The following is a 26,904-nucleotide window of genomic DNA, read 5'->3' on the forward strand; positions in this document are numbered from 1 at the left end:
ATACATTTTGAGAACAGCACTGTTCTGCACATCACAACAAACAGCCTACCTTCTGGTTTCATCTCTACAACAGTCTCCTGTTCCCCATCAATTACTATTTCTTTTTCTTCAACAGGTGAAACCTCCACTTTTTCCCTAGAAGTACATTGAGTGGAAGAGTTATTACAATAACAAACTTAACTTACTTGATGCAAACAATGAACTTGGATTAATCAAGTTTGTTTTCCAGCAGCTGTTGACAGTTGCTACCAAGAGTTCACATTTACTTTTCAAAGGAATAACTTATGATCCGACTGACAGTGTTATCATAAATTCAAAACTAGCACTTTTCTTACCAACTTACTTTAGTGTTTTTATTAATAACAATGGATAAACTATGGTACAAAGAATTTTTAACCTTGAACTAACATAATATTGCATGTATGGGAATAACTATTTTCAAGCATTCCAGATATGTTATTTTTTTTTGTGTGTGTGTGTGTGTTTGTTGTTCAGCATGAAGCTATATGATTGGATATCTATGCTGTGCCCACAAGTACTGAAACCTGGTTTTTAGAATTAAGCTTAGACTTTCTAGAATATTTTGAAACTTGTTATCACAGTACTAAGTTCAGAATTACAAAGATTAACCGCTGGCCTTTTTATTTGTAATGATGAAGGCAAATTTGAATGTTAAGTTCTCAATTATTATAAAAGGCATTTAGAGGGTCTATATTTTCAATTCACAATTTTCATTCCACTGCTGTTCAAGATCTTGATTCACTATGCTTATAAGGTCACCAGTACATACAAATATTTACAAAAAACTTATACAAGATAAAAAGTTTCCCTCAAAAAATGGTTTTCTTCTAATGAACACTGTTGATAACATAAGGAATATTTAAATGAAATTAGAGGGATCAAATACTTCATCTACAATGTGTCAAAAAACCAATATTATTTCATACTGTTTGTTAGAAGTTGGCAAAATAGAATAAGAATGTTTTGTTTACTTACATTTTGAAATCTGACATGTAAGTGTAACCTTCATGTTAAGAACTATTTGTCGCCAAGCAGAAAATTACTAAATATTTTAAAGTTAGGCATCAGCTGTTTTTTAAACAAATTAGTAATATTGGAAGTACATAAACAGTGCCATGTATAGTAATCTAAAATAAGGTTTAGATCCATTATTTTTCCCACACACTCTTAAGTCAAATTTTCATGCACAAAAGTACAACTAATGAAGACGTGATCATGTCACAACTTGTTGTTCTGTTATAGTGAATGTAAACTATTTTCAGTAATATTTCTTTACATATCCTTCTCATACGAAATTTTTTTACCATAATTAATTTCTAATTCATTTATTACACTGCTACACTGGATACAAAATTATTTAACAAGTCTTTGTCTGTAAATGTGAAGCTCTTTGTATACATATTTTTGATAAATGTAAAACTTGTTTTCATTAATAACTTACTTTTCAGGACTAGTGTCAGGTTCTTCTATCACTGGTTCCTCAGTTGCTTGTTTGGCCAACTCCTCCTCTTGTCTTTTTCTCTCAGATTCTTCATCTTCTTTTCGTTTCTGTTCTTTTAGTTCAAACTGTATTCAAATTTAAAACACCATCACACTTAGTTAACTTGTGATAAAAGAATTATTATGAGCAGTGAACTATAAGGCACTTATTTTCATAATATACAACAAAACCTCAACTACAATATAACCCTTTTTTGGCTACTGGGTTTTAACCCTGAAACTAAATTGCTTCTCTATACAGACTTTTAATCCCAAACAATACCCACAAATAGAAAATAGTGAAAAATATAGCAATATAATTTTTTTTATGCTACCATTACTGTAAAGTAAAGACAAGTAAAAGCTACCAATAAACAAAAACATTTGGAACCTCAATATAAACACTCAACATCAGCTAGTTCACAGTTAAACACTTTTCAATCCTTTAACTTCTGATGACATCCAAGTTAAGTATAACCAAATTCTGCAACATGATGTACACTCCTAAACCAATTCACTTTTCTTCTGTTGTTGGTGTAATAATAATAATAATAACAATTCTTTGTGGTTTTTCAAGTTGCTAAGCTAAATCTGACAACTTTAATCATAATTATAATAATTATTGTTTTGTTGATACTTTGGTCTTCTCAATGCTCAGCTATTACTTCTACTTGTTTTATGCCAAGATGTTGAATGAATACTTAGACCAGGATGTTTCTAGCTTTTCTCAGGGAGTTAAGTTTTTTGTTTTCAGTTGAGACCAAATTTAATTATTTTTCTAACTAATGTTTATAAAATATTATGTTGCACTTGCATAATATTTCAAAATAATTTATATGTATGTTTATTCACTAAGCATTACCATTGTAAAAATAAAATTCAACAATAAATTATATAACATATAGAAAACTAAAGAATTTTATACACATTAAAAATTTATCAATTTTTTAAACATATATATAATTTTTAACTCACTGATTAAGTTATTGTTTGTACACCACAGACAAACACACTTAAACTGGTCTTTAATATCAAGTTGGTTGGAATTAAAGGAGTAATGAATTTCTTAACAGTTCATATTTTGATATGTATACTACTTTCTCCAAATAATGACTCATGATATAGTTCACTGCATTTAATCATTTAGGTCCTAACAGAATACTACATAACACTTCAAATTTTACTTGAAAATATCCATTACATAACTGATTAAAACAAATGTATATTAAATACATGTAGATTTGAAATACACTCTAAAACAAAACGAAATCAATTAATAGTAATTAGTCAACATCTACTTATTATCTTCTAATTTCCAAGTTTACCTTATGGACAAAACTGTGAAAGCCATTAGTTGGTTAGACTGACTTGAAACAATAAAGAAAAACCAAATAATCACTATCAACGTGTCAATTGTCACAACTAATCAGTTTAGTAGCAATCAAATACTTTCATTGAAAAATCGTGCTGCCAACTTTATTCAAAATATTGAGGGATTTGTTCCTTCCCAACTGAAAAGTATTTCATCTGGCTAGTTTTAGGTTAAAATTTCATAAATTTTACAACTTGATTAACAGGGACTGTTTTTATGTAAAGTATAATAAAATTTGTGATATTATATCTACAAAAAAGTGATTACCACTTATGCAAATCAGGCACTAGTAATCAGTCATGTGATCTGAAATGCAAATAACTGGTCATTTAGCCTTGATGTATAAACTGGCTGGTCTTACACAATTGTCACTTTTAAAGTGAGCAAGAGAATTTAAAGTATTTTAAACTGTTCATAAAACAATTCAGTGCTATACTTTAAAGATGTTTCACTCAGAGAGTCAGACAAATGGTAGCTGGCCACTAAAAATGTAATCAGAAGAATTTGGAACAGTTTCCAAAACAGTTGTTTAGACATCTTGATGAGGTAAAACCATCATCCAGAGCACAAGCAGATGACTGCTGATTGTCGATTCTAAGTTTCCAGAGTCAGAGGAAACTTGCTTTAAAACTAAAGCAGATGTGTAGAATTACAGCTGGACCCTATATCAGAATACTTAGTTATATACAGGTTTAATAAGGACAGCCTTTATGTCAGATGTCCAATGAAATGTATTACATTCACTGAAAACACAAAATTATTAACACAAAATGCTGTGAAAAACATGTCCAGTGGAGCAATATTTTTCTTACATGCATCACATTTTACCTTGCAGCAGGCACATACTCACTTGGAGAAAAAAAGACCAGATCCAACAACATTTTCATACAGGAAAGTGACACATACAACAGCTGAGAAAGTATGGTGTGGAAAGGAATAAGTACTCATGGAACAGTGCTATTAGTGTCTCATGTAACTTGGACCACATCATAAAGCCTTTTGACTTAAGCAATTTACCTGCTTTAAACTAATAGGTAAAAAAACTAAACTGCTATTTTAAAAATATTTTTTTCAGAACATGTGGAAGGAGATGTGGTTTGCTCATTGCACATCATGCGTATATAACAAATGCTCTGTGGAGATATTGCTTCCTGTAAGGTGACTCATGTCTAAAGATGTCCTGGAAGTGCTTCTTTCAGAACAATCACCAATGAGAAGTATAATCATGCACGTTAACATATATACACACACACACACACACACGTGTGTCCATATATTTATTAATTTGTGGAGGCTATGTACACAACTAGTAAATTATGGGTTACTTTATATATAGCTATCATGAATACACTTGGTTATAATAATAAGATTAACTATTATTCTGGTAAACAAATATACACAGTTCACAAAACTGGAGTTTAAAGATCATTCTTGATACATATCGAAGCACATTGTTTACAAAAACCAAAGCACGAGCACCTGTCACTAGAGAAATTCTTCCAGAAATTGTTAGCACCATTCTCTAAATCCAACAGATGTGTATTTTTAATCATTAAAAATCTCCAGTAGATTGCTTTAACCACTTGAATCACAGTTTTTAACCTGTTTTTTTTATATTAATTTGAATTTGAAGAATTCACTCTGGCAAGAACCCTAACTTGGCAAAATCAGTTTGAGTGAACAAGAGAGACATTTGATGAAATTCACCTAGGCCATGTTTCATTGTTTGAATGCCTAATAGAATGTTCAAACTTCTTAAAAATAAAGCATTCTATATGAGGAATGATGATATCAACATTCCAATTCTACATGGGGTTTTGGGTAAAGCAGGTGTGTAATAAATCATCTTCTTAAAGCCATAAACATACACTCAATTGTCTCATGATGTTACTGCAAGCTTTTCCAGTCAAGGCAATTTGAGTGGTCAAATTTCAATCAATGCAACATGAATCTTTTGCTTGTCTACTCCATAGTTCAGGATCTGAGAAAGCAATGTTGATGTTGTTTATCATCTGTTCAGCTCTCTGTTAAATACTTCTTACACTGGAGATCATCTGCTGTTGTTTATGCTCATATAGCAGTGAGCTGACTAGAGCAGATGAGGCTGATACATTATGAACACAAGTTGGAGAGTTTGAGACCATGTTTTAAAGTTTCAGATGGTTAATTAATTCTGTCAGATACATATACAATTTAAAATATATGGTATTAAACAAAGCTTTTTCAGTAGTTTCATGGTCAAAAGAGCAATCTATAGTGAGCAAGTTTTAGAATTGACTTGATAATTGGGATTATTTTTGTTTTAAAGCAATACAGTTGTTAACACAGCTAGATCAAGTTGTGGTCAGGTGTTGTGTCAAATGCTGTTGACTCTTTTGTCTACCATGTTGACAAATTTCCATGCTATTTCATACACCTTTCAATGATGCTTTACTGGTTATACACAATACCAAGCTCTTGAGTTCATTTTTAGTTACAGTAATGTTGCTTTTGTGGCTGGAATAAACAAATGTTGAATATATGTTTAAACACATGCCACATTCTACTAACTTCACATTTTGGTTGTGAAATAGCACAGATTTTGAGTTTCATAATCAAGATACTCTATTGGTGTTTTTTTTAATTACGTGAAAATGTTCATTGCACAAAATGTAAAAATTGAATATGATCAGTCATCTCGAGCCATGCATGTTCAATGTCGAAACTACAAAGCTAAACACAATCAACTGTGCTTTATTCTTAAATCAGAAGGTATTACTTCTATTGTGCACATTTAATAGTGAATTTTTATTTTTTATATCTAATTATTTAATTTTTAAAAACCATGAAAATTTTCCTGAAAACTCAAAAACTCCCAGAGCTCCTGTGCCACTGATTTTATCAGTACTGATTTCAATCATGCAACTTGTTTATAGTGACCACACTGAATACTGAATTTGAAACATCATGAACTACAAAGATGAAGAGCTCTACATTTAAGAATGTAGGATGATTAGTCAGTTACATTCCAGATTCAGTGGAAGATCATCAGATCTTAAATTTTAATAAATATGAGCTCAAAATAGTAACTAACAATATTTTATAGCACTGAATTTAGTCTTGACACAGCTATCATGGCTAAAATATTGTAAGTTTCAATTGTCCTTTAATTATGTAGCAATGCATAAAAGTTTAAGAATAGGTGATGTTACTTCTTACAGGCATATGAAACACTAAATGAAGATATAGGTGAATGAAAGGCATAGGTTGAAACTACCTAAAATGAACTTTACAACAGAAAGTAAAGCTGAGTAATATTCCACTTCATACTTTGTTTTGATTGATACATTAAGCACATTTATCCATGCTTACTGCAAATAACAGAAACTCTGATATATTAAAGACAGCTAATTATTTATCTTGCTTAAAAATAAAACATGAAACAATGTAAAGGTATGTCCTTTAACTGCAATGAGGCACACTGTTAATAATCTACATACGACTAACTACATTTGCTCTGTGAAGAATGCATTAAGTACATAAATGATACAAAAATGTAATGTTTAAGTTTATTTACCACTCTTCCATAAGAAAACAGTATGTTGCTGCATCTCCATTATTCAGTCAATGAAATCACTTAGAACTTTACATTTATCTGGAAAAGAACACATAACACTGACACCGCATCAACAATTTTATGATGCTAAAATTGTATGAGTGGATGAATCATTGTTTGTTTTCAGCTAAACATAAAGTACACAATAAGTTATTTGTGTTGTGCCAACCAAGAGTATCAAAATCTGGTTTTTAGTATCACAAGTCTTCAGACTTACTATTGTGACACTGGGAAGGAATATGGAGGTGTTAAACAAATAAATAACAGCTTAAACAGATATGCTTTACATGTTTTCTGTTGATGGGATCTTTGCATTGCATACCTGTGACTTCATACAGTTAACGCAGATAAAACTGACAAAAACACGTACATTCAGGAAGTTTGGCTAGAGACTTCAGGAAATGATCTCCATCATCTGTTGTTATAACTTACTTCAGCAACTAAAGAATCTAGTCATTGAAATTAAAACAGATTTTACAGTTGTGCTGAGACATTATGAGATAACAAAGGGGATATATATGACTATGAGGATGTGTTTTCTTGCATTTCCAGTAAACATAAATGATTTGGATATCGCAGTTCATTTAAAATATATTTTCTACCCTAAACTAAACTGGGAACTTGCAAAAGTGTTATACATTTTGACTCTTAACACTCTGTAGAAACAGTCTACTGAAAAGAGAGTCAGTAGTTTTATAATAACAATATGATTGTCATTTGTTGCAGATAAAACATGCAAGTAACATTATTTTGTTTGGCAGTTCATGCTTGTTAATAATCTTCCAAATACACACATGGTTATGCAAGCTCTGAAAAAAAAAAGCAATTTGTTTCTTAATTCACCGATTCATAGTAGCCTGAAAGGCGCATGTGATCATCCAGAGCACGGTATGCTCGGCGTCGTTCCACTACGTGGTCTGTCGGGTCGTGTTCTTGTTCTCTCAACTCAAGCTTTGAGCAAAAGGATAATATTTCAGCTTAGTTGACTTATATATTCAATGAATATAAATATAAATTACTTTTCCAGAATATGAACAAACTGGAGTGACAAGTACTATGGATGAAACTAAGAGAGAGAACATAAAATATGCACTACATATTTAAACACGATTTGGAGGTAATTGTGAAAGAAAAATGTTAATAATAAATAATAATATTCAACAAATACAAAGTAAGACTGATTAAACAAAAGTGAGGTGACAACAGTATGTTAAAAATGAATTTATCAATACACTGAACAGACTAGAATACATAAAAAATACCGTTGTGAGCCTTTCCAAAGCAGCAAAACGTTCTTCTTGTGCAGCTGCGGATTTCTCAAAAGATTCATGTTTTTTTATTAGCTGTTCAACTTCATCAATCGTCATCTGCAAAAAAACAATTCATTAGTTTACACGATGTGATGATTAAAACAAATTGTTTTGACTTTAACATTTAAAAACAAGTACAAAAAATTCAATAGTTTACTTTAAATTAATGTCACAAACTTCATTATACTTTCAAATACATAGAAGTCTACAATTAAAAGTTTAATTCATTATTAATCAAGAGTTTTGAAATGCTTAAAATGTTTTTATACTTTATCTTAAACACAAAATTGACATTTCAAACACCTGTGTAAAGCACAAAAGAATTTGTAAGAAAAAACTTAAATTTCTCATATAACAAAGTGAACATTTGCTTTTAGATATGATCTTTGTATAGACAGTACAACTACACATTTAATAAAATAGCCCTAAATTATTCAATAAGATAACTAAAGATCTTAAACATATTTTCATTTGGCAATATTTATAAGCAAGTTCCTCATCTGTGCTTAGATTAGAAACAGCAGACCTTGATGCTTCTGAGGATTACAGAAAATTACTACACAACTTTGGATACAGAAGTGTTCATTTAAAATGTATGCCTACAAACAATACATATTTTCATTAGTTAATTCTAATGACGGAATTAAACTTCCAATTTTTGTTTACTTTATTCATATATTTACTCATTACATGTTTATTCAACAGTCCAAAACATACCTGTGTCTGCTCCATTTGAACTTTAGAAGTGTGTTGTAAATTTGTATTTATGGCAAAACTACTAAAGCTATCTGTTACCATCCCTAACAACTTTGAACTACTGACTACAAAGAAGACAATCAGCCAACAGCATCCTACTATCAAAGCCAAGGGACTAACTGCCACTCATGTGACACACCCATAGCCTAAAGTGCAAAAATACTTCACATCTCATAGATTTGGATCTTGCTCACCAGAGTTCTACCACAGGAAAAATCCATGCCTCATTACAAGTATGTCAGTTACAAGTGTAATCTATGCCATAATAACAACAGTTTTCATAATATTTTTTCTTTTAAATACAATAGAAAAATTAATTTTCAAAAACTTGTATGCAATTTTGCTCCTGTCTTACAGGTTTTAGTGCAAAACTTCATGTAACTAGACTGATTAACAGTAAATTACTTTTGTTTTCAGCCAAATGATACAAGTAGTTGAAATGTAAACAGAAATAATTCAGGCTTGGGGTAAGGCCACACATAAAATCCGATGAGGTTTCTAACTTTAATCCAAATAAAATAACTTGCATTAAGTTCATTGTTTAATAAAAAGTACAGTTCCATATTTTTCTCTGTCCAAACCATACAACTTACACCAAGTTCTTGACTCAGAAGATATGGTTCCTGGGCTACTAACCAAGACTCTGCAATAGCAGCATCTCTGGCAAACTGATACACTTCCAAGACTATAAAATAAAATTAAAACATTAAACTGAAAATGCTACATAATATTTATAAAAAATGGTTCAAAATCTAAATAAAATTATTCTACTTCTGTATCAGGGCTCAATTAATTTCATTCTGTATTGTTTTGATAAACCAGACAAAAAAAAATCTAAGGCACTTGCACTCTGTGTTCCTAAGTTTTCATTATCTCCCTCTTGTGCATGATAAAAGTAATTTCACAAACTGTTTCATTACACACGAAATACACACAAGTCCACTAGCACCACAACATCTTAAACAGTGTCTATAAAGCTTTGACATTTATTTCAAAAGCACTAGTGCTGACATGTTATACAAGTTGATGTATTGTCATTGTGAAACTATGTTTTCCTATCTTAACTGTTGACTCAAGTTGCTATACAAATTTATGAGTACCTATTTTTGATAAATTTTAGTTTTTGACATTCTACTCAAACTATCATTCTTACTGTAACTGAATCAGCAACAGGCAGTTCCCTCTTCTCACAAGATTAGCTTTTCTCATTTTGTTCTATTCCCTTTGTGAATTTTTTCTAATGCATGCCATACACCTTCCATATTCCACTACTGGAATCAAAGATTCTAAACTGTCTCTCACACAAATCACCATACATGATCTCTCCACTAATAAGAGAGCACCACCATCTTGTGATGCAAGTGATTCCTTGTACACACCACTACCAAATCATCGCTTCAAAGATTAGGAGACAACCTAACCACTGGAAGATTGTGGGGAGGAGGGTGGGAAGTGTGAGAAGAGGGAAGTACTTACTGGAAATACATTTTAAGTTTAGGAAAATTACAACTTCCAATACAGTACTTCCTTCTTTCAAGAGAAGCTAGAATTTGCACACTAAAAAGGAGGAGAGACTGGTGCAAGGGATGAACAGACATACTCCTCCAAAGCATCCATAGGATACTTCTGTAGAGAAGAGAAACAGATCAGATGACTAGAGGAGGGTCACCACAATACTTTTGAATAGGTATTTCCTCACTATGCAAGCACCAGCTAGGAACAAACATGGTGAAAAAGAGAGCACATGTGAATGAGATGTCAGGAAAATAAACCCAAATGTATAAATATGTATTGAGATGCCTCACTCTGTCGTACGTGACCTTCAAACCAGAGAACAGCACACATTATACACCAACGACACACAACTGTCACCATACTCTGAAATGAATGATTACAGCCACCTATGTGGAACCCGTCTAGCAAGATGCCTCCATGATCATCTATCCCAGCAGCTTGGAACTGGTAGGTTCCAAATGCACCAATATGAGCAATACACCACTGATTGCAAAGCACAAAAAACAAAGGGATCACTCTGTCAGGGAAACCAGGTTGGGTTGGGAAAGACAAACTCCCATAAGATTGAAAGCACCTGGTAGATGACATGCCATTAAGTGAATTTAATTATCACAGGCCTGAAAGAGAAGATTCGATACTGGGCATTGGTAACATGAAGGGGAGATTCAGGTCCCACCCCCAAATTAAGCAAAACCGAACCTAACAATTTTTGGTCCATATGTGAACAATCAACATTATAAGAGAGGGCAAACTGATCCAAAACATGTGGGGGACAAGGCATACTAATGCTGTCACCTAACAGTGTAAGCCCTATATCAGGAGATGGGAAAAAAAATAAGATTGGAGGGGAGGCCAGGTTCAAAAGGCTCTGGAGGAAGTGAGGTAACAGCAGGAAACAAAGATTGTCCCATACAACGCTCAATCTCACTAGGAATAAAGTCCATTAGATCACCCCCGATGCTCGAACTTGTGTCCTGAATTGCATTATCAAAATAAGATGCACCCAAAGTGGTAACATTTATTTGAAATTTAAGCTTAATAACAAAACAATCAATATTTTTTGAGCAAAATATGTTAAATCAAACATTTTCAAATCTAAAGTGAAAAAAATCTTGAAATAAAGTAAATTAAATTACACCACTTCAAGAAGAAAGGAACGAACAGAAAGAAGTGTATACTCATGCACCGCCAACTAAGAAGTGATGGTTTGGTAGTGGCACATAAAGAGAGCAACATGCATCATGTGATGATAGTTCTCTCATTTGGGTGGAAAGATGATGTATGATGACCTGCATGATGGACATTGGAAACATTGATTTCAATAGAGGCTTGTACAATGCTTGTGGCATGCATTATAAAAAAAGTTCTCATATACAGGACAGCACAAAGTGCAAAAAACTAATTTTGTGGAAAAAAAAAGTATCATATCAAAAGCATAAAGCTATACAAAAGTCTGTTCTCTGCCCACCACTGTTATTTTAACATTAGAAATCCAGAGACTTATCACTGAATCCTCATGAGCAACTTTATGTAGAGTATTCAAAAATGTGAAAGATGTAAAAATTAAACAGAAATGGCTAAAAGTTTAATACCCATACCAGCAATTCTGAAAAACAGAAATAGCTAAACCTACTGCAGTGGCAAGTTCATTACTGATAAATGTTTCAACCAAATAGAGTTTGATGAAAGTATTTTGAAAGATTTTGCCAAACTGTTACTTGCATATGTTTACTATTCATGACAAACACACAGCTATGCAATGTGTCTATTATTATCTATCATGTGCTTAACATTTTGAGTAACAGTAACAAAAGATACTGATAAACTCTCGTTAAACAATAAGCAATAACTGAAAGAATATTTTAAACTTAAAGCTATGTAATGAAAACATTTTAGAAAGTTTTTTTTTTTGTTTGAATTTCACACAAACCTACACAAGGGCTATCTATGCTAGGTGTCCCTAATTTAGCAGTGTAAGACTAGAAGGAAGGCAACAAGTCACCACTACCCACTGCCAACTCTTGGGCTACTCTTTTACCAACAAATGGAGGGATTAACTGTCATATTATAATGCACCCACAGCTGAAATGGCGAGCATGTTTGGTGTGATGGGGATTCGAACCCGCAACCCTCGGATTATGAGTTGAGTGCCTTAACCACTTGACCATGCTGGGTCCTTTAAGAAAGTAATGTCACAGTGAGTTTTACATGAAACCTAACTTATAACCTCAAAAATATGGTATTTCAATAGCAGCTAGTGTCCTCTTCCACACAAAAAAATGAATTATATCCTTTTAAGCTTCTCCCATAAATCTTTTGAATGTTTTCATTTGAGTTTTAAAAGATTCTTTTCAGTTCGAGTCTTAAGAAACTTTGTGATGAAATTTTATAGATGTAGGTCATTCTTTAAAACTCTTGAAGTTATGGGATGTTTTACAAGTGTGATATGGTTTTAAAGCTCAATCTATTTCAATGGTTGGTTACCTGCTAACTACCTTTCTATTTCTCTAATTCAAATGGCATTTTGTGAAACAAAGCTTTTACAAATCTATAACATACACGCAACTCTGTGCTTTAACATGAAAGTGAAAAATTTGTACAAGTTTCATGAATATTATTAACACAACAATTTCATACATGACAGAAGGCCAAAACACATTCCAAGCCCTAATTCTCCTCCAATAAGATTTCTAAGAAATGACAACTGTTTTAATGCAAATAGAAGTAGAATAATGATTTGTGTTTTTGGATTTACACAATATTTTATGCATGGATGATAGAAAAGGCCTAAAAACTACATAAGCTTCATAAATAGTGAAATAAGAATCAAAACTGAGTACTCAAAGCAAAAAAAAATAATTCTTCTTCTTACTTAACTGCAAGTGTTCCCATCTTTCTTCCCATCGTTCCATCATGGTATTCCTCTGGTTTGTTAGGACCAACAGTTTTTCTTTGATCTGTAACGAATCAACATCAACTATGAAAACAAAAGTTATTATCAAGTTTATTTGAAATGTGATAAAACATTACATACCTAAAAATAAAACAGCTGTTTGGAAACTGTTAAATACCTGCTGTATAAAATAAGGGGAGTTATATTCATCACTTCTGATGTAGAAGTGACAACTCATTCCTTTTATGCTTACACATTTTGAACAGATTTGTTTCAATAAGGTTTTAATTGGTGATATATACTAAATATAGAATTTGATCTTATGATTATGTGTTCATGAACATTTGTGCACCAGGCCATGCAAAAGTAAAGCTAAAAGAGGGAGCTCACAAGAGAAGCCCCGAGGCCAAATCTGGCACAGTTCTAGTGGCAGGGTATCAGTTATCTCTGCATTACCAAGGTTAAAAGAGCAAACATGAAAGGTTTCCATTGACACAGAGGGAATGAGACTGCTAGAAAATAAAATACCATAAGATATAGCTATGGAAAACAGTCAGATGGTAACTGGTAATACCAGTAAAATTTTGTTCTTCCTCCTGGGAGGTAGCCAGCTTCCACATGAAGTGGTCAACATAACCTTCAGAGATTCATACAGTACTGAACTCAAGAAATAAGACATACACAAACAGAAAAATATTTATTTAGTTAAATTCTGTTCAGGCACATTCATAAAGAACAAGTGATAAATTTTCCAGACTATAGATAGTGCAAACTAGAATCAACAATTTTTTTGACTTACTTCACTCGATGCATAATGACCTCTGGCTAGAAGTTCCTTTCCTAGACTGATGCAAACAGACAAGTTGTCTTCCCTAGCATCTATCTCAGCCTTTAGACTCTGATGATTATTCATCAACAATTCCACACCTGAAACATCTCTAAAAATAAAAACACAAAGCTGCCTCATATTAACATATTGTAAAATAATTTTTAAACATGAAATCTATAAAACAGGCTCCTGACTATCTATGCTAAATCTACAGTAATATAATTAATTTTAATCATGAAGTTTTACTTCTGCAAAGTTCTTTTTCTGTAGCTTTGTGGATGCTAATCAAATGTGTGCAAGACCATATAAATTATTACCACTATCATGTATTTTGCAGAGATTCTCCTGCCCTTGCCTTCTAACACGAGTTAATGTTGGGCAGATATGAAAACAAATCAAACGATGTTCAACTTAAGTGATTTAAAAAAATCAGAGCAAAGTTTCAAGCTATATATATAATAGCTTTCGTTCTTTACTGTTGGTTTTATAGCATGATGTGAGAAACCTAAACATCTTTTCATATTTATCATAATAAATCATGGTTTGTTTGTTTTCTTTGAAATTTTGCACAAAGTTACACAAGGGCTACCTGTGCTAGCTGTCTCTAATTTAGGGGGTGTAAGACCAGAGGGGAGGCAGCAAACCATCACCACCCACTGCCAACTCCTGGGTTACTCTTATCAACAAATAGCATGATTGACCATCACATTATAATGATCCCACAGTTAAAAAGGCTGGCATGTTTGGTGTGACAGGGATTCAAACTTGCAACCCTCAGATAAATCCTGATTTAAAAGTTAATAATTGTGACAAATTAAGAAATGAATCTGATGAGGACTAGCCCAAACACTTGGCTCTAAACATAATTTATTACTTCAGATTTATAGTGTGCCCTTAAAGTACTTGTAATACCCAAGTACTGAAAACTTGTATAGTAACATTTGTCCTTGGTATCTTTGTACTGATGGTGAAGTTACTAATATTATTCACCACAGTCCCTAATTTTACACTTTTGGCCAGAGGGAAGGCAGAACATCAACACCATCCCATCCATCCTAAGGATCCCACTTACAACTCACTCAATTTGAAGTGTGGATGAATATTTTGTTGTATTACATAGGACTGAGCCTGGCTTACTAGCTTCAAGATACACAGGTCTACCATAAGCCCAAACCACATCCCATTCTTATAGTTCGATTTCTGTACTTAAGTGAACTAAAGAACTTTTCTTAGCACTTACAGTAAATTGTAACAACTGGGTATCAATATTGTCATAGTTATTTGTCTGTATGATCACATATCTACTCATTATCAGGCATGCCAATGACATTTATGAAAAAAAGAAATTTAAAAAAAATGGATGCTATTTGGTGTGATTTGGTGCAATCTGGGACATAATTTCTTTATGTTTTTTGACATTGCAATGTTGGAAAAGTACACAATATATATCATATAAAATAACAAAAGGAAATTAAAAGACTAAATCAAACTAATAAAAACTATAACTTTCATTTACAGTTTTTAGCAGATTGATTTATTCTTTTAATTTGCATTCATTTTTAGAAGAATATCAAATTATCTAAAATTAACAAATAAAATAAAAAGTAAATAAATGAAATTTAAGATTATTTATTTGCTATTTATTCAGTTTAATTTTTTTCTAAATCAAAATATATTAGTAATATGAGTTAATAAAGCCAAAATAACTCAGTAAATATTTCAAATACAAATCATTTCATTATTATCCTTTTTGTCATAATAATAACATCATCATCATCAACTGCTGGTATGCTGCCAATTAAATGTTTTACAGTCATTGCCAATAACTACTTCTCTGCTGCATATATTCCATACAATTTTCAAATCACATAAAATTACTCTTTTGACTAATCATGACTACCTACAGTTCAAATTGTTCATCTATGCAACTTGTCATTATACTACTGGTACCTTAATGTCAGTGAATTTTCCATTCTTTCACAAATTGACAATACAAACAAAAACAGCATATGAAGGAAAGCTATGACATTGCTTAAAAATTCAACTACTGATATGGTTCAATATTAAACTACTGATATCAGTGATATGCCTCAGAAATTAAATTTTGTACAGTCATTGACATCAACAACTACTGCTCTGCTGCATTTATTCCATTAACATTTCAAATTACTTAAAATTACTCTACATGACTACCTACAGTAAAACTTGTTCATCTATACAATTTTGTCAATAAATTACTGGTACCTCAATATCAGCATATTTTTCATTCTTTCACAATACAAACTGAAACAGCAAATCAAAGAAAGCTTTGACATTGCTTCAAAATAAAATTAATGATATGCTTTAAAATAAACCACTGGCACTGTATGCTGCAGATAATAATAAAATGTTTTTCAGTCACTGATATCAACTTCTGCTCTGCTGCATAAATTACAGTCAAATTTCAAATCACTTAATTTCCTTTAATCAATCTTGGCTACTTTCCTCTTTTTCGAGACAAGGGTTTCCAGTGCTCTCTTCCGAGCTTTTTTTCTCTCCTTCTCTGAATGGGCAGCTCTCTGTGCCTCTGTGGCTTTCTGGACTTTTTTCTTTAGCCAAGGTGGCTGGGCCAGATTTCACAGAACCATAGGCCTCAAGCCTTTCTGCCCTTTTCTTCTGATTCTCCCTCAGCTTTGAGGTATACTTTGAAGCTGCTGATCTAATGTCCTTACACATTCTCTTGTCTACAGGATCAAAATGAACATCTTTCCTTTTAAACATTTCAATCGCTGTTGTTTCTTTGGAGCGTATAGAATATTTTATCGTCTGGTATGCACACGATACCAGACCACGAGACCTGCAACGAGACGAAACGAGACTGCCTCCAAGATGGCGGTCAGATTTTTTTTTTCTGCAATAAACATTGAAATAATATGATTTCTCCTCAAAAACCACCTACCCGGCCCCCAAATCGCTCATATTTTCTCCTCGAATTTACATGAATATCGTGGGTGATCATTGGCCGTTTGAAAACCACGGAAATCCGCGTTTCAGCAGAAAAATGGCACGCATACATTAATAACTAATTTGTTGTCATTTTGTTGCAAAGTATTAGTTATTACACATATATTAGAAAATGAAAGAATCCTCAATAGCCATGACACTCAAAATACCTTTAGAGATGATTAGAGTCAATTAATATAAAATATCTTTTTTCCTCTTTGTTAGCTGTATTTTTATGCATCAGCAATACCAGACACAGGACACATGGATACTCCATTCAAATTTATTACTCATCAGGATCTCAACCAGCCTATCCTCAAATTGAAATTCTTTCAGGTAGGATTACAGTAAATTAACCTATGAGATCTTAAGTGTGATCAAATACATCAATTGAAAAGGTCTGAGCACCCAAGTCTAAAACTGTAATTAGATCTTGAATTTATTCAAAAGATGAAGAAGCTACGAGATAAAAATTTGTACATGAAAGATAAACAAAAAAACATTCCATGAGCCGCTATGCTATGGGTAAAAATGACTAATGAATATTTTGAGTTGGGTGAATGTAAGGGCTGTTAACAACAGTTGATGAAGTTTCTTATTTTACATGACTTTATATAATAGTATCAAGTGATCAGCCTAAGAATGAATAATGATTAAAACAGCTCAACTTCTTATGAAATGTTATAATTGAAAAACTTTACATGTAAGTTTATCAATTAATGGTTATAAAAAATCCTTCATTATGGATGACGGCCTAAACGATTACCTTATCATTTATTGTTTTATTATTTGATGCTAATTATCAATTAGTTTATACCTTCCATTCTGAATGTTTATTTAAGCTATTGTAAGCTATTAATAATGACAATGACTGATATTTGATTGTCAGATCAGTTATTTTTCTGTTAAACTTCATACCAAGATTTCTTTCTGTTCATTGAACAGCAACTGGTATTACATATTTCATCTAGCAGTATATTTACGCTTGCTATACTTAATTTATTAAATTTGCTTGAAAATCACTTTTATTTTTCAATGACATTAGGTGTTAGAGCTTTATTTTAAATGAAACTTAAATAATTTACCTTGGTTTTTCGCTGGTATTCATCTGCCTTACGATATCTTCCATCCACAGCATTAGGTCTCTAACCATGTTGAGGAAGCGGAAGAGGTCACCAGTGTCCACTAGTTTTGCATGTCGAGTCTCGCACATTGTGAGTAGCTTCTGCCAAGCATTCGTAACCTCTGCTTCTCGTCCAATAATTTCAAGTACTCTTTCTCCTGCATAAGATGCTTGCAAGTTTGCAGATTCTTCCTTGATCTGTTGCACCTATCATACACACAAAGGAAATATCTTATTAGACAGATTTAACTTAATGCTGGTGATATTTAGACAAAACAGTTTCTCAAAATAATCCTAGTCATACAGATTTTCAATTACTAAAATTAAATACATTTAGATTAATCAAATGAGTAGCAGCAAAACATAATTTATATGGTTTATTTCTTCCAGTTAAGTACTTCATATAAGTACACTAAATCTCTTTTAACAATAGTATGACAATTCACTTACTGTAATTTCAAGTGTCTGTAAATCATGCTCAAAACTCCCATGTTTCCTCAACAAGTTAGATACACTGACAGCATCTCGACCAAGCTCATCAGAAATGGCATTTTGTTTTTCCTACAAGTATATGCAAGAGTTCATCAGCTTAGTATTTTAGTTAAAAATAGCATCATAACATACAATTCATAAGAATTTGAAAAGAAATAAATTTTAGCCTCACAAGGAAATTACAAGTTTTTATCTTACAATCTAAAAAAAATATTAAAACTTAGATATGTAAACTTGTTTCCTTTGGAACTTAAGACTGTTTCTTTAAAAATGTTTAAAATACTCCACAAAAAAGAATTTATATATATATATATAAAAAGATGCGATGCCAAACATAAGTGATTCCTTACACGATTTATGCAGCCACAAAAACTTATAGAATTTTTGCCAAATACATCTATAAAAGTTACAAGGAATTAACAATTAAGAAAATAAATCATAACAGAGTTTATACTAAACTGCACCTGAAACTGTTGTCATTTTACTGCTAATTTCTTTCATTGGTTAAATTTATTTTATAAACACATGTACCTGACAATGAAAAAATATTTTTAAATGAAATGAAACAATAATGAATATACTCTTGATAACTGGTATGTCCAGAGCTGAATTTAAAATAGTAAACACTTAAGATTTTGCTGTATCACTCTCAAAAATGAGCAATAACTAACAATATTAGAGACAAAAACAATATTCTGAAAGAAAAAGATATTTGTTTTTACCAAAATACGACTGTAAACGTCTTTGCAATCATGAAAGAACCTGTGCAGCTGCCATGAAGCAGCCAACATCTGAGTTCGTGTGTCAATAAGCTCCAATAAGTCAGCCCAAGCTTCATTGACAGTATCTTTCCATTCTGCAATAGTTGCACTATCAGAATGACCTATACTAATCAGCTTGTCGGCATTCTGGTTGAATACTGCTACTCGTTCTGAACCAATAAGTTCGGTGTCTCGAGCGAAGTCTTTAAATCTTTCTCGTAGTGTCTAAAGAAATGGTAAAATCTATCAAAATCTGTGAAACTATTAATGAAAAAAGATTTTTCACAACATTCATATTTTACTTTGTTCAGCTATATTAGGCTTGAATTAATTCATTCTTTTCTTTCAGTTAAATCACAATGAATACTTTCAGTTCACATTTTTTGGCCTTATTAGATTTTATTATAAGTGGTTATGTATAAGAGCTTAGATTACTAATATTTACTCACAAAGTAAGGAATAAGCATTTAAAAGAAGAAATATCAAAACTATTTTCTCACATTAGATAATGCATTTTGTACACATAAAGGTGTGAAGTGCAGTTTCCAGAAATATCAGCTTTTATCAGTTCAGCTAAATGAGGTTAATTAAATCCTTGCCATGCCTTCTCAAGGCACATATGGCTGGTAATTTTGAATTCTGGTGGTAAGTGGCACAAGCAGATGACAATAGTTAACCATTCCCTCTGAAGGGATGCTGGTCCACTGATTGAAGATTAACCTTCAGCTGGTGCCCATCATACAACTGGGTAGAGTGGAACAAGTAGGGTAAAGTGTATTGCTCAAGAACACAGTATCATGACACAGGCTAGCAAACCCACAATCATCCAACTGAGTTTAAAGCTCAAAGCCACTGAGTCGCAATGCCCTTTCAACTACTATGGATTGATAAAATATGTTATCCAAATGAGCTTCACATGTTTTTAGTAGTGACAGCTCAGTGAAGACTTTTTATACATACATCATTGTAATCAGTCATAGTATCAGAGTATGAGGCTCTCTCACTTTTCATTATCATATTTTATTTATAGTGATCTACAGAAGACATTATACAAGGAAACTCTAACAGATTTACTTTTGTGCAAGTCCTGCCTATTCTTTAAATTTGTAGAAGATTCTTGAGTGTAAGAATCAACAACAGATGTTTTAAGAAAACACTTGGCACATCTTCAAATATTGTTGAACTGAGAGTCTCGCCTAATGAGTATACAAACTAGCCAAGAGCCAGCAAGAGAACAAGGTGAACAAATCTCTCTAGTGCTAGATTTGGCTTATGAGCCAGATATAAAAAAGTTTATTTTTATGTAAAAAAAATTGAAAAAGTACCTTAGTAATAAACATTTTCCATAAAATCATTATAACCACATCTTACAAATAATGATAACAGTACACTTTCTTCTCACCAAAAACCTAAATTCAATAATAGTTCATCCAATTTTATTATACATTACCGTAACATGATCGTAATCTTGTCCTAACTCTGGAGACCCTGCAACAACTTCTCGTTCAGCTATCCACTGCATCAAATCATCCACTTCACGGTTAAGGGAGAAGAGTTTCAAGGCTTCGTCTAGTTTACCACGTCTCTCAGAGGCAAGGTCTTTCAGCCCAGCATACAGTTTATCAATCTGAGATTGTCTTATGGCAATTTGGTCACTGTGATAAAATACAATTCACTAATAAAAAAACTGAAGTAATCTGTATCTAGTAAACAAATGATATTTAATAATAAGAAAACTTGCTTATCATATGCAACATAAACACAAAATTATTAAATATTACAAAAATGTTACCCAGACAAGCTACAGGTATGCTAACAATGGTAGCATATGTACATGTACCTAAAGCTTGGTAAGTATAAAACTTGTTTTAACATATTTATTGTATTTACTGTAGGAGGTTAGAATTTATTATAAAATACTAAATTCATAATGTGTCCCAGCTAATTTAACATGACCAAAAAACAGCTAAAACCCAATAAAGTAAATACAGAAAATGAACAGCACATTATAAAACAAATACTCTTTGAAAATGTATGAAATTAAGACTTAAGTTAACCTATTGTAAGTGGTAAATTAAGTTGTTCGTATCTTAATGAAAACAAATATATTTATTACAGGTAATCACACTAATTTAAAACAATTTAATACATAAAGACACAACAGTATGAAGATACATATACTTGTAGAAAAAACAAACAAACTATAATTTGTTATTTCAGATGTTGTTGAAATTTCTCTTCTGCTTTCTCTCTCTAAATAGGAATTACATTTTTTAATAATCAAAGTGCTTACAGTGTTATGAATTTGCTGATTTTAATCTTGGGAAGTGATTGTGAAAATATTTCAAGGCTATGTCAAATAAATTTTGTTATTTTACTTTGAACATTTACACAAAACTAACAGTAACCCCTACCATTTCTTTGGCTACCAAATAAAATTGAGATTATTATAAAACAATACATCCACAGTCCTGAAGTGCAAGAACACAATTTTGTGGTAATGAGATGCAAACTATGCAGCCTTGGATTCAGGATACAACACTAATTACTAGAACACACACAGATAATGAGAATGGAAAGTTTTTTTTTTTTAAACTGGTATCTTACATAGCAGCTGTTATTCACAAAAGATTCTTCATGAATTTAGAATTTTAAGGCTTGTGTGTCCTGAAAGTTCATACTGTACTCTCAAAAGAACCAGCTGAGTGCATGATTTTTTCTGATACTATGATTATTGATGTGTCCGATGGAATACTAATTTGTCACACCACAAATACTGTTCTTATTGTTAAAGTTTACATGCTGCAACTTACATAAAAAGACAGTTTTATTGTCCCGATTATTTGGATGAAGATAAATTGATGAAACTATGTATAACATTGATTAGAGCCAACTAGTACGTCATCCATCGTTGTTGTTAAGTCATCCCTTAATTTTCAAGTTTGAACTGAATAAATAGAAAGGAATGGAATTAAATCTGATCTGCTTTTGGGTAAGTCATAATTTTTACCCCTTGTTTATTATCTCAAAACCTAAAATAATTTATGTGGTCTATCCACAAAGATTCCCTTCTCCCAAGACTACTTCTTTTGGTACACAAACCAAAATAATTTAAATAATTCACCTTCGACTTTTTTGCTGCTGGTATAATTTTTTTTTTTTTACCTGTAACTGATATGTTTTGAATTGTAAAAATGTCACTTCTCCTGTGTTTTTAGTTTCCTTACCATTTGAAATTACCAAAAAATTATAAACAAATCTAAAACAACATAAATTATCTTAAGATTAAATATATCTACTTAACACTTAGAAAAATAAAAACAAAAAAAAGTTAAAATTTCCCAAAACTCCCAAACTCCACAATACACCATGCTCGGGTGGTACCCACTAGTTCGAAGCATGATTAAAACAGACCATACTATAATACTAGTTTTTGTCAAATAAAAAAAACAGCAAAAAAAATACATTTATGATGGTGTAACTAACTAAATTGATTAATTTTTTTTAATTGATCATATAATATGTATACTATAGAAAATGAGTTAAACTTGTAAATATAGGAACTTCTTCCCACATGTAACACAGGGATTTTAGCATTTAGCAATGTAAAGTGTGGCATTATGAGAGAAAATTATGGAATGTTATTCCAACATAAAAGGAAAATTACAAGAGCAGGTGAATACTTCAGAATGAGCCAGCTGAGAAAGAAAAGTAGTATACTGACATGATTTGTAGGTTAAATGGTATGATGGAATTATGCCCGTGCCCACTATAAAGACAATACAGAAAATCAGAAAAATATGCAAGATTTATGTAGAAACATTTGCTTAGTTTTACCAAATTATTATTTTTTGATAAGCTGTGTTACTCATGCAGTCAATGTATTATTTCTAGAATTGTGTAAAAAATATTCCACTAAAGTAAGTTGCACTAAAGGTATTACTTTCACATATAACTTGCTTGCTTGTTTTAGAACAAAGCCACATTTGGCTATCTCCTATGTCCACAGTGGGAAATTGAACCCCAGATTTTAGTATCTTAAGTCCGTAGGCTTACTGTTGTCTCACCATGGCACTTCACATATAAAACTAGAGTTTTGTTGAGTAACAGCCTTTATGAACCTGTTAATCATGAAGCATCCACTGTTTTCCTCTGTACTACATGGCCAAGTTTCAAGTTCCTAGAGCAAAGTTCAAGCTTGCACAGTAATATTCAGTTTTATCTCACTCTAAAAAATTTGATATCCAAGTATCGTTAAGTATAAAAATTTCTTAAAAGTAAAATATTATATACAATGTTCCAACACATCCATCTTTTTTCCTATTTAATTTTTGTTTAAAGACTTATTACTTTATTACCTATATGGATGACTATCAGTAATTAGCTGCTTAGCAGTGTCTCCTAGCTGCTTAACTGTATCTGCATAATCCTCTACAGCACTCTCCAAGGTTTCATGTTTTTTCATAAGGTTCTGAGCACTGATTTCATCTTTACCACGGTCATCTACCATCATATACAACTCCTGTTCACTCATCCACACCTCTGCCTCGGAAGCATCAAAGTAATACTGAGAAAAATATAAAGACATCATCTGCTAGGAATAACATCAAGAGAACATAAAACCAGTTATCAGATATTCATTATCCTTAAGAATAAGCTCACTTTTATGTGTAAATGCTTAAATATTGTCTTATGATAACACTAAGAAAGGGAATGAAACTATTTGCCCAATTTTTAAGATTCCTTTAAACAGGCTCTAGGTATGTTTTGATAATCATAAACAAAGATTTACATAATTCTGCAAAAGAATATTTTGTTATTAGTTAAAACAAAGCTTTAGACTTTCAGACAGACAATAATGAAGTTGTATTTATTTATGAAATTGTACATTCGAAGATGCTTACAATTCTGAGAGTAATTAATTGAATTACACATTGGCGTAGTTGTCTTGAGGGTAAAGTTTAATTTGTACGTATAAAAAGTGTACTCTTAGCACTATTATAATTTCATCTATACGTATCAAAACTTAACTCTGGTACTCTTATATTTGCTAATGAAAATCAAGGATTCATTTTCATCATATAAATATGTAAAGTTTCACTTTCCATGCTTGTTTCCTATGTAGTATTTTTACAATTAATATCAAAAACTGTTAACAATCATAGAAAATGAATTAATTTTCATAGATGTGCATCAGAATATATTCAATGGTAGTATTAACCCAATGGAATAATAATAATATATATATATATATATTAACGAAACGTCTTTAAATAAAATATGAAAGCAGCTCAGATTATGTTTATACGGAAACATATTACATGAGATCCATAACTTTAAGGTGAAGAACAGTTAAGTTTTATAGCTCAGATATGAAGCCAAAGAGGTAATACCTGGAGGCTAAAAATAGTTAAGTTTATTAATTTATTCACATTTATATTTCAATAACATTTAAAAACAGCACAAAATGCAGCCTGTCTTAACCACTTAAAGACCAACATTATGTTCTTTAGAAACCACAAGAATCTAAATTCGTATAAAGTTTCAAAGAAATATATTAAACAACTGGACATAAAAAAATTACAATTTATATCTTATGGAAAGTATTTAAATGTGCTGTTTCTTTTCTTATATAAAATCTTAAAAACTTGTCGTCTGCTGGTCCACAAAAGGACACATTTCACAAACAGATTAAGTTCTTTGTTTAACAGTTTTGTCAGGCTTGAAAACAGTCTAAAATTCAACTATACACCTATCATTCTTACTAAATGAACCAAAAGCAACTTAAGCTTTCAAAGTGATGTATCCTTGTATTTCACGTAAAAACAAACCAATACAATATTACAATAAATAAGTAGAAAACTGCATAGGTAGTAAAATAAAGAAATTAGACTTAATATTACAGTGGACCATATTTATTAATACAGAAAAGAATAGCTTATGCATATACTTGGTGAGCTTTCTCTGATTCTTCCAGTTTAGTTTTACGAATATCCATGGCATCTATCAACTGTTTCCACAAGTCAAGCAGTTCTTCAATAAGACGTTCAAACTCTTCAGAATCTTCATGTCCTTCCTCAATCAGTTTCTGTCCATTTCCACAAACATTCAAGATTCTTGGTTCATGATTGTCTATTTCTGTACGAAGTGACTGGAATATAAGTATGAAAAGGATGAATATGGCAACAATAAACTTTTCTACACAGTTTGCAATTTTTCTCCAACCAGTCATTTTTTAATGAACATTTAACAGGTGTACAGTTCACAAATAATGACTACCTTATACTCAAGTTCATTTTCATATGATACAATAAAACTAGACGAAAAATTTAGATATATTATCAAATTGGACAACTTTAGTCAAGTGTAGTGACCGATAAAGAAATAACATTCAAGAGAAAAAAACACCAAAAAACAGACAAATATAAAACCATAGCAACCTATTTGAAAACAGCTTTCTAGTCATATAGTGGACTTGTATAATCAATTTGGATTTATTTCCTGAGCTGTATTTTCTTTCAGCACATAGATAGATGGATAAGCATACATTATGACAAACAATTTGTTTCAAAACTTTAACAAGATATAACCCAAGACAGACATACCACATATACTATAATGTGCTGGTTAACAATAATCCATCAGTAAGTTAAAAATACAAAGAAATCTTAATAGATGAAAAAACGGTATAAACTTGGAATAAAATAAGTAATAAAATGACATTCAAAGGGCATTGTGGATATCTGAAATCTTCAGTTAACTTCTAAGTCACAGTTCAAAAATAGCTATGTAAGCAAATTAACAATATTCAGTAAAGCTTTGGTACCTAAAAGTCAACATTCTAAAAGCTGACCATTGTTTCATTCCAAGCGTAAAAACAGTTCAGTTATATATTGATAATAAAAAATGTATTATTATACGTAATGTTTCAGGGCTACCACCCTTTTAAGAATTAACAGTAAGCTATTGATTTACAAGTCATGGATAGAACAGCAAGAGATTTAAAGTATGGCACATGTGCTAATAAACATGTGTTTTGCTTTTATGCATATACACACACACACACACACACACACACACATATATCCAGAAACTATATTCCTACAAAACATATGCAATGTTTTTAAAATGTAAGAAACGTTAAAGATAAAAAAACTGCATGGAGAACAAAAAAGGTAAAGATGGCACCCCCCCCCCCAAAAAAAAAAAAGAATTCAAACACTTTAACTGCCAACTTAGTACCTTATGCTATAAGAGCATGCAAAAGAAACTGCTACAAATTATAGCACATCACATAACACTAATTATTTCATGCTATAAATTAAATGACTTTTTATCTCATTGAAACATACAGGGGTACAAAATATAATGTTATCTCACCTGACATTTTTTCTTTAGCATTTGCACACTGAAGAGACTATTTCCATAGTCAACTGATGAAGCCAATGGGATCTTTTCTTGTATCCACATCTTCTCATCTTCTACATCCCGACGGAACTGGTACGCTTCCTTCTTTTTCAATAACTGTGATTTTCTTTTTATCAGTGGGGACTGGAGTCGTTCAAACCTATAAAACAAAATATAGTAGACAACATTCAATAGTAAATCATTAAAACATGTATATGGAAAAAAACAATTTACTTTTAAAATATATAAAAAAAGCGCATGCTTTACTCTGTAGTTACGATAAGTTTTTGTGCTTACTGCTATGCCAATTATAGAAATTTAACCCTGAATTTTGGTATTATAAGACTTTAAGCTTAGCACTGAGTTTTG

At 31.7% G+C, this 26,904-nt stretch overlaps 1 protein-coding gene across 9 annotated transcripts in view; it reads right to left on the bottom strand.

The window, feature by feature from the left end:
• LOC143252256 (spectrin beta chain-like) overlaps positions 1 to 26,904 on the bottom strand; it is a 112,284-nt gene that overhangs the window by 14,827 nt on the left and 70,553 nt on the right. For 6 of the 9 annotated variants that reach the window (XM_076504121.1, XM_076504116.1, XM_076504120.1 and 3 more), the window contains exons 29-42: positions 26,509 to 26,695; positions 25,079 to 25,279; positions 23,487 to 23,695; positions 20,579 to 20,783; positions 19,090 to 19,353; positions 18,326 to 18,436; positions 17,838 to 18,082; positions 13,741 to 13,879; positions 12,921 to 13,005; positions 9,127 to 9,218; positions 7,730 to 7,834; positions 7,311 to 7,418; positions 1,463 to 1,587; positions 50 to 135 (exon numbers count right to left, since the gene is read on the bottom strand). In XM_076504121.1, the coding sequence (XP_076360236.1) occupies positions 50 to 135; positions 1,463 to 1,587; positions 7,311 to 7,418; positions 7,730 to 7,834; positions 9,127 to 9,218; positions 12,921 to 13,005; positions 13,741 to 13,879; positions 17,838 to 18,082; positions 18,326 to 18,436; positions 19,090 to 19,353; positions 20,579 to 20,783; positions 23,487 to 23,695; positions 25,079 to 25,279; positions 26,509 to 26,695 (2,162 nt within the window). The remainder of the gene's footprint in view (positions 1 to 49; positions 136 to 1,462; positions 1,588 to 7,310; positions 7,419 to 7,729; positions 7,835 to 9,126; positions 9,219 to 12,920; positions 13,006 to 13,740; positions 13,880 to 17,837; positions 18,083 to 18,325; positions 18,437 to 19,089; positions 19,354 to 20,578; positions 20,784 to 23,486; positions 23,696 to 25,078; positions 25,280 to 26,508; positions 26,696 to 26,904) is intronic. The other 3 variants (XM_076504123.1, XM_076504119.1, XM_076504118.1) reach the window with 1 other exon arrangement.

Source organism: Tachypleus tridentatus, chromosome 6 (genome assembly GCF_004210375.1).
Source record: "Tachypleus tridentatus isolate NWPU-2018 chromosome 6, ASM421037v1, whole genome shotgun sequence".
Lineage (NCBI taxonomy): Eukaryota > Metazoa > Arthropoda > Merostomata > Xiphosura > Limulidae > Tachypleus > Tachypleus tridentatus.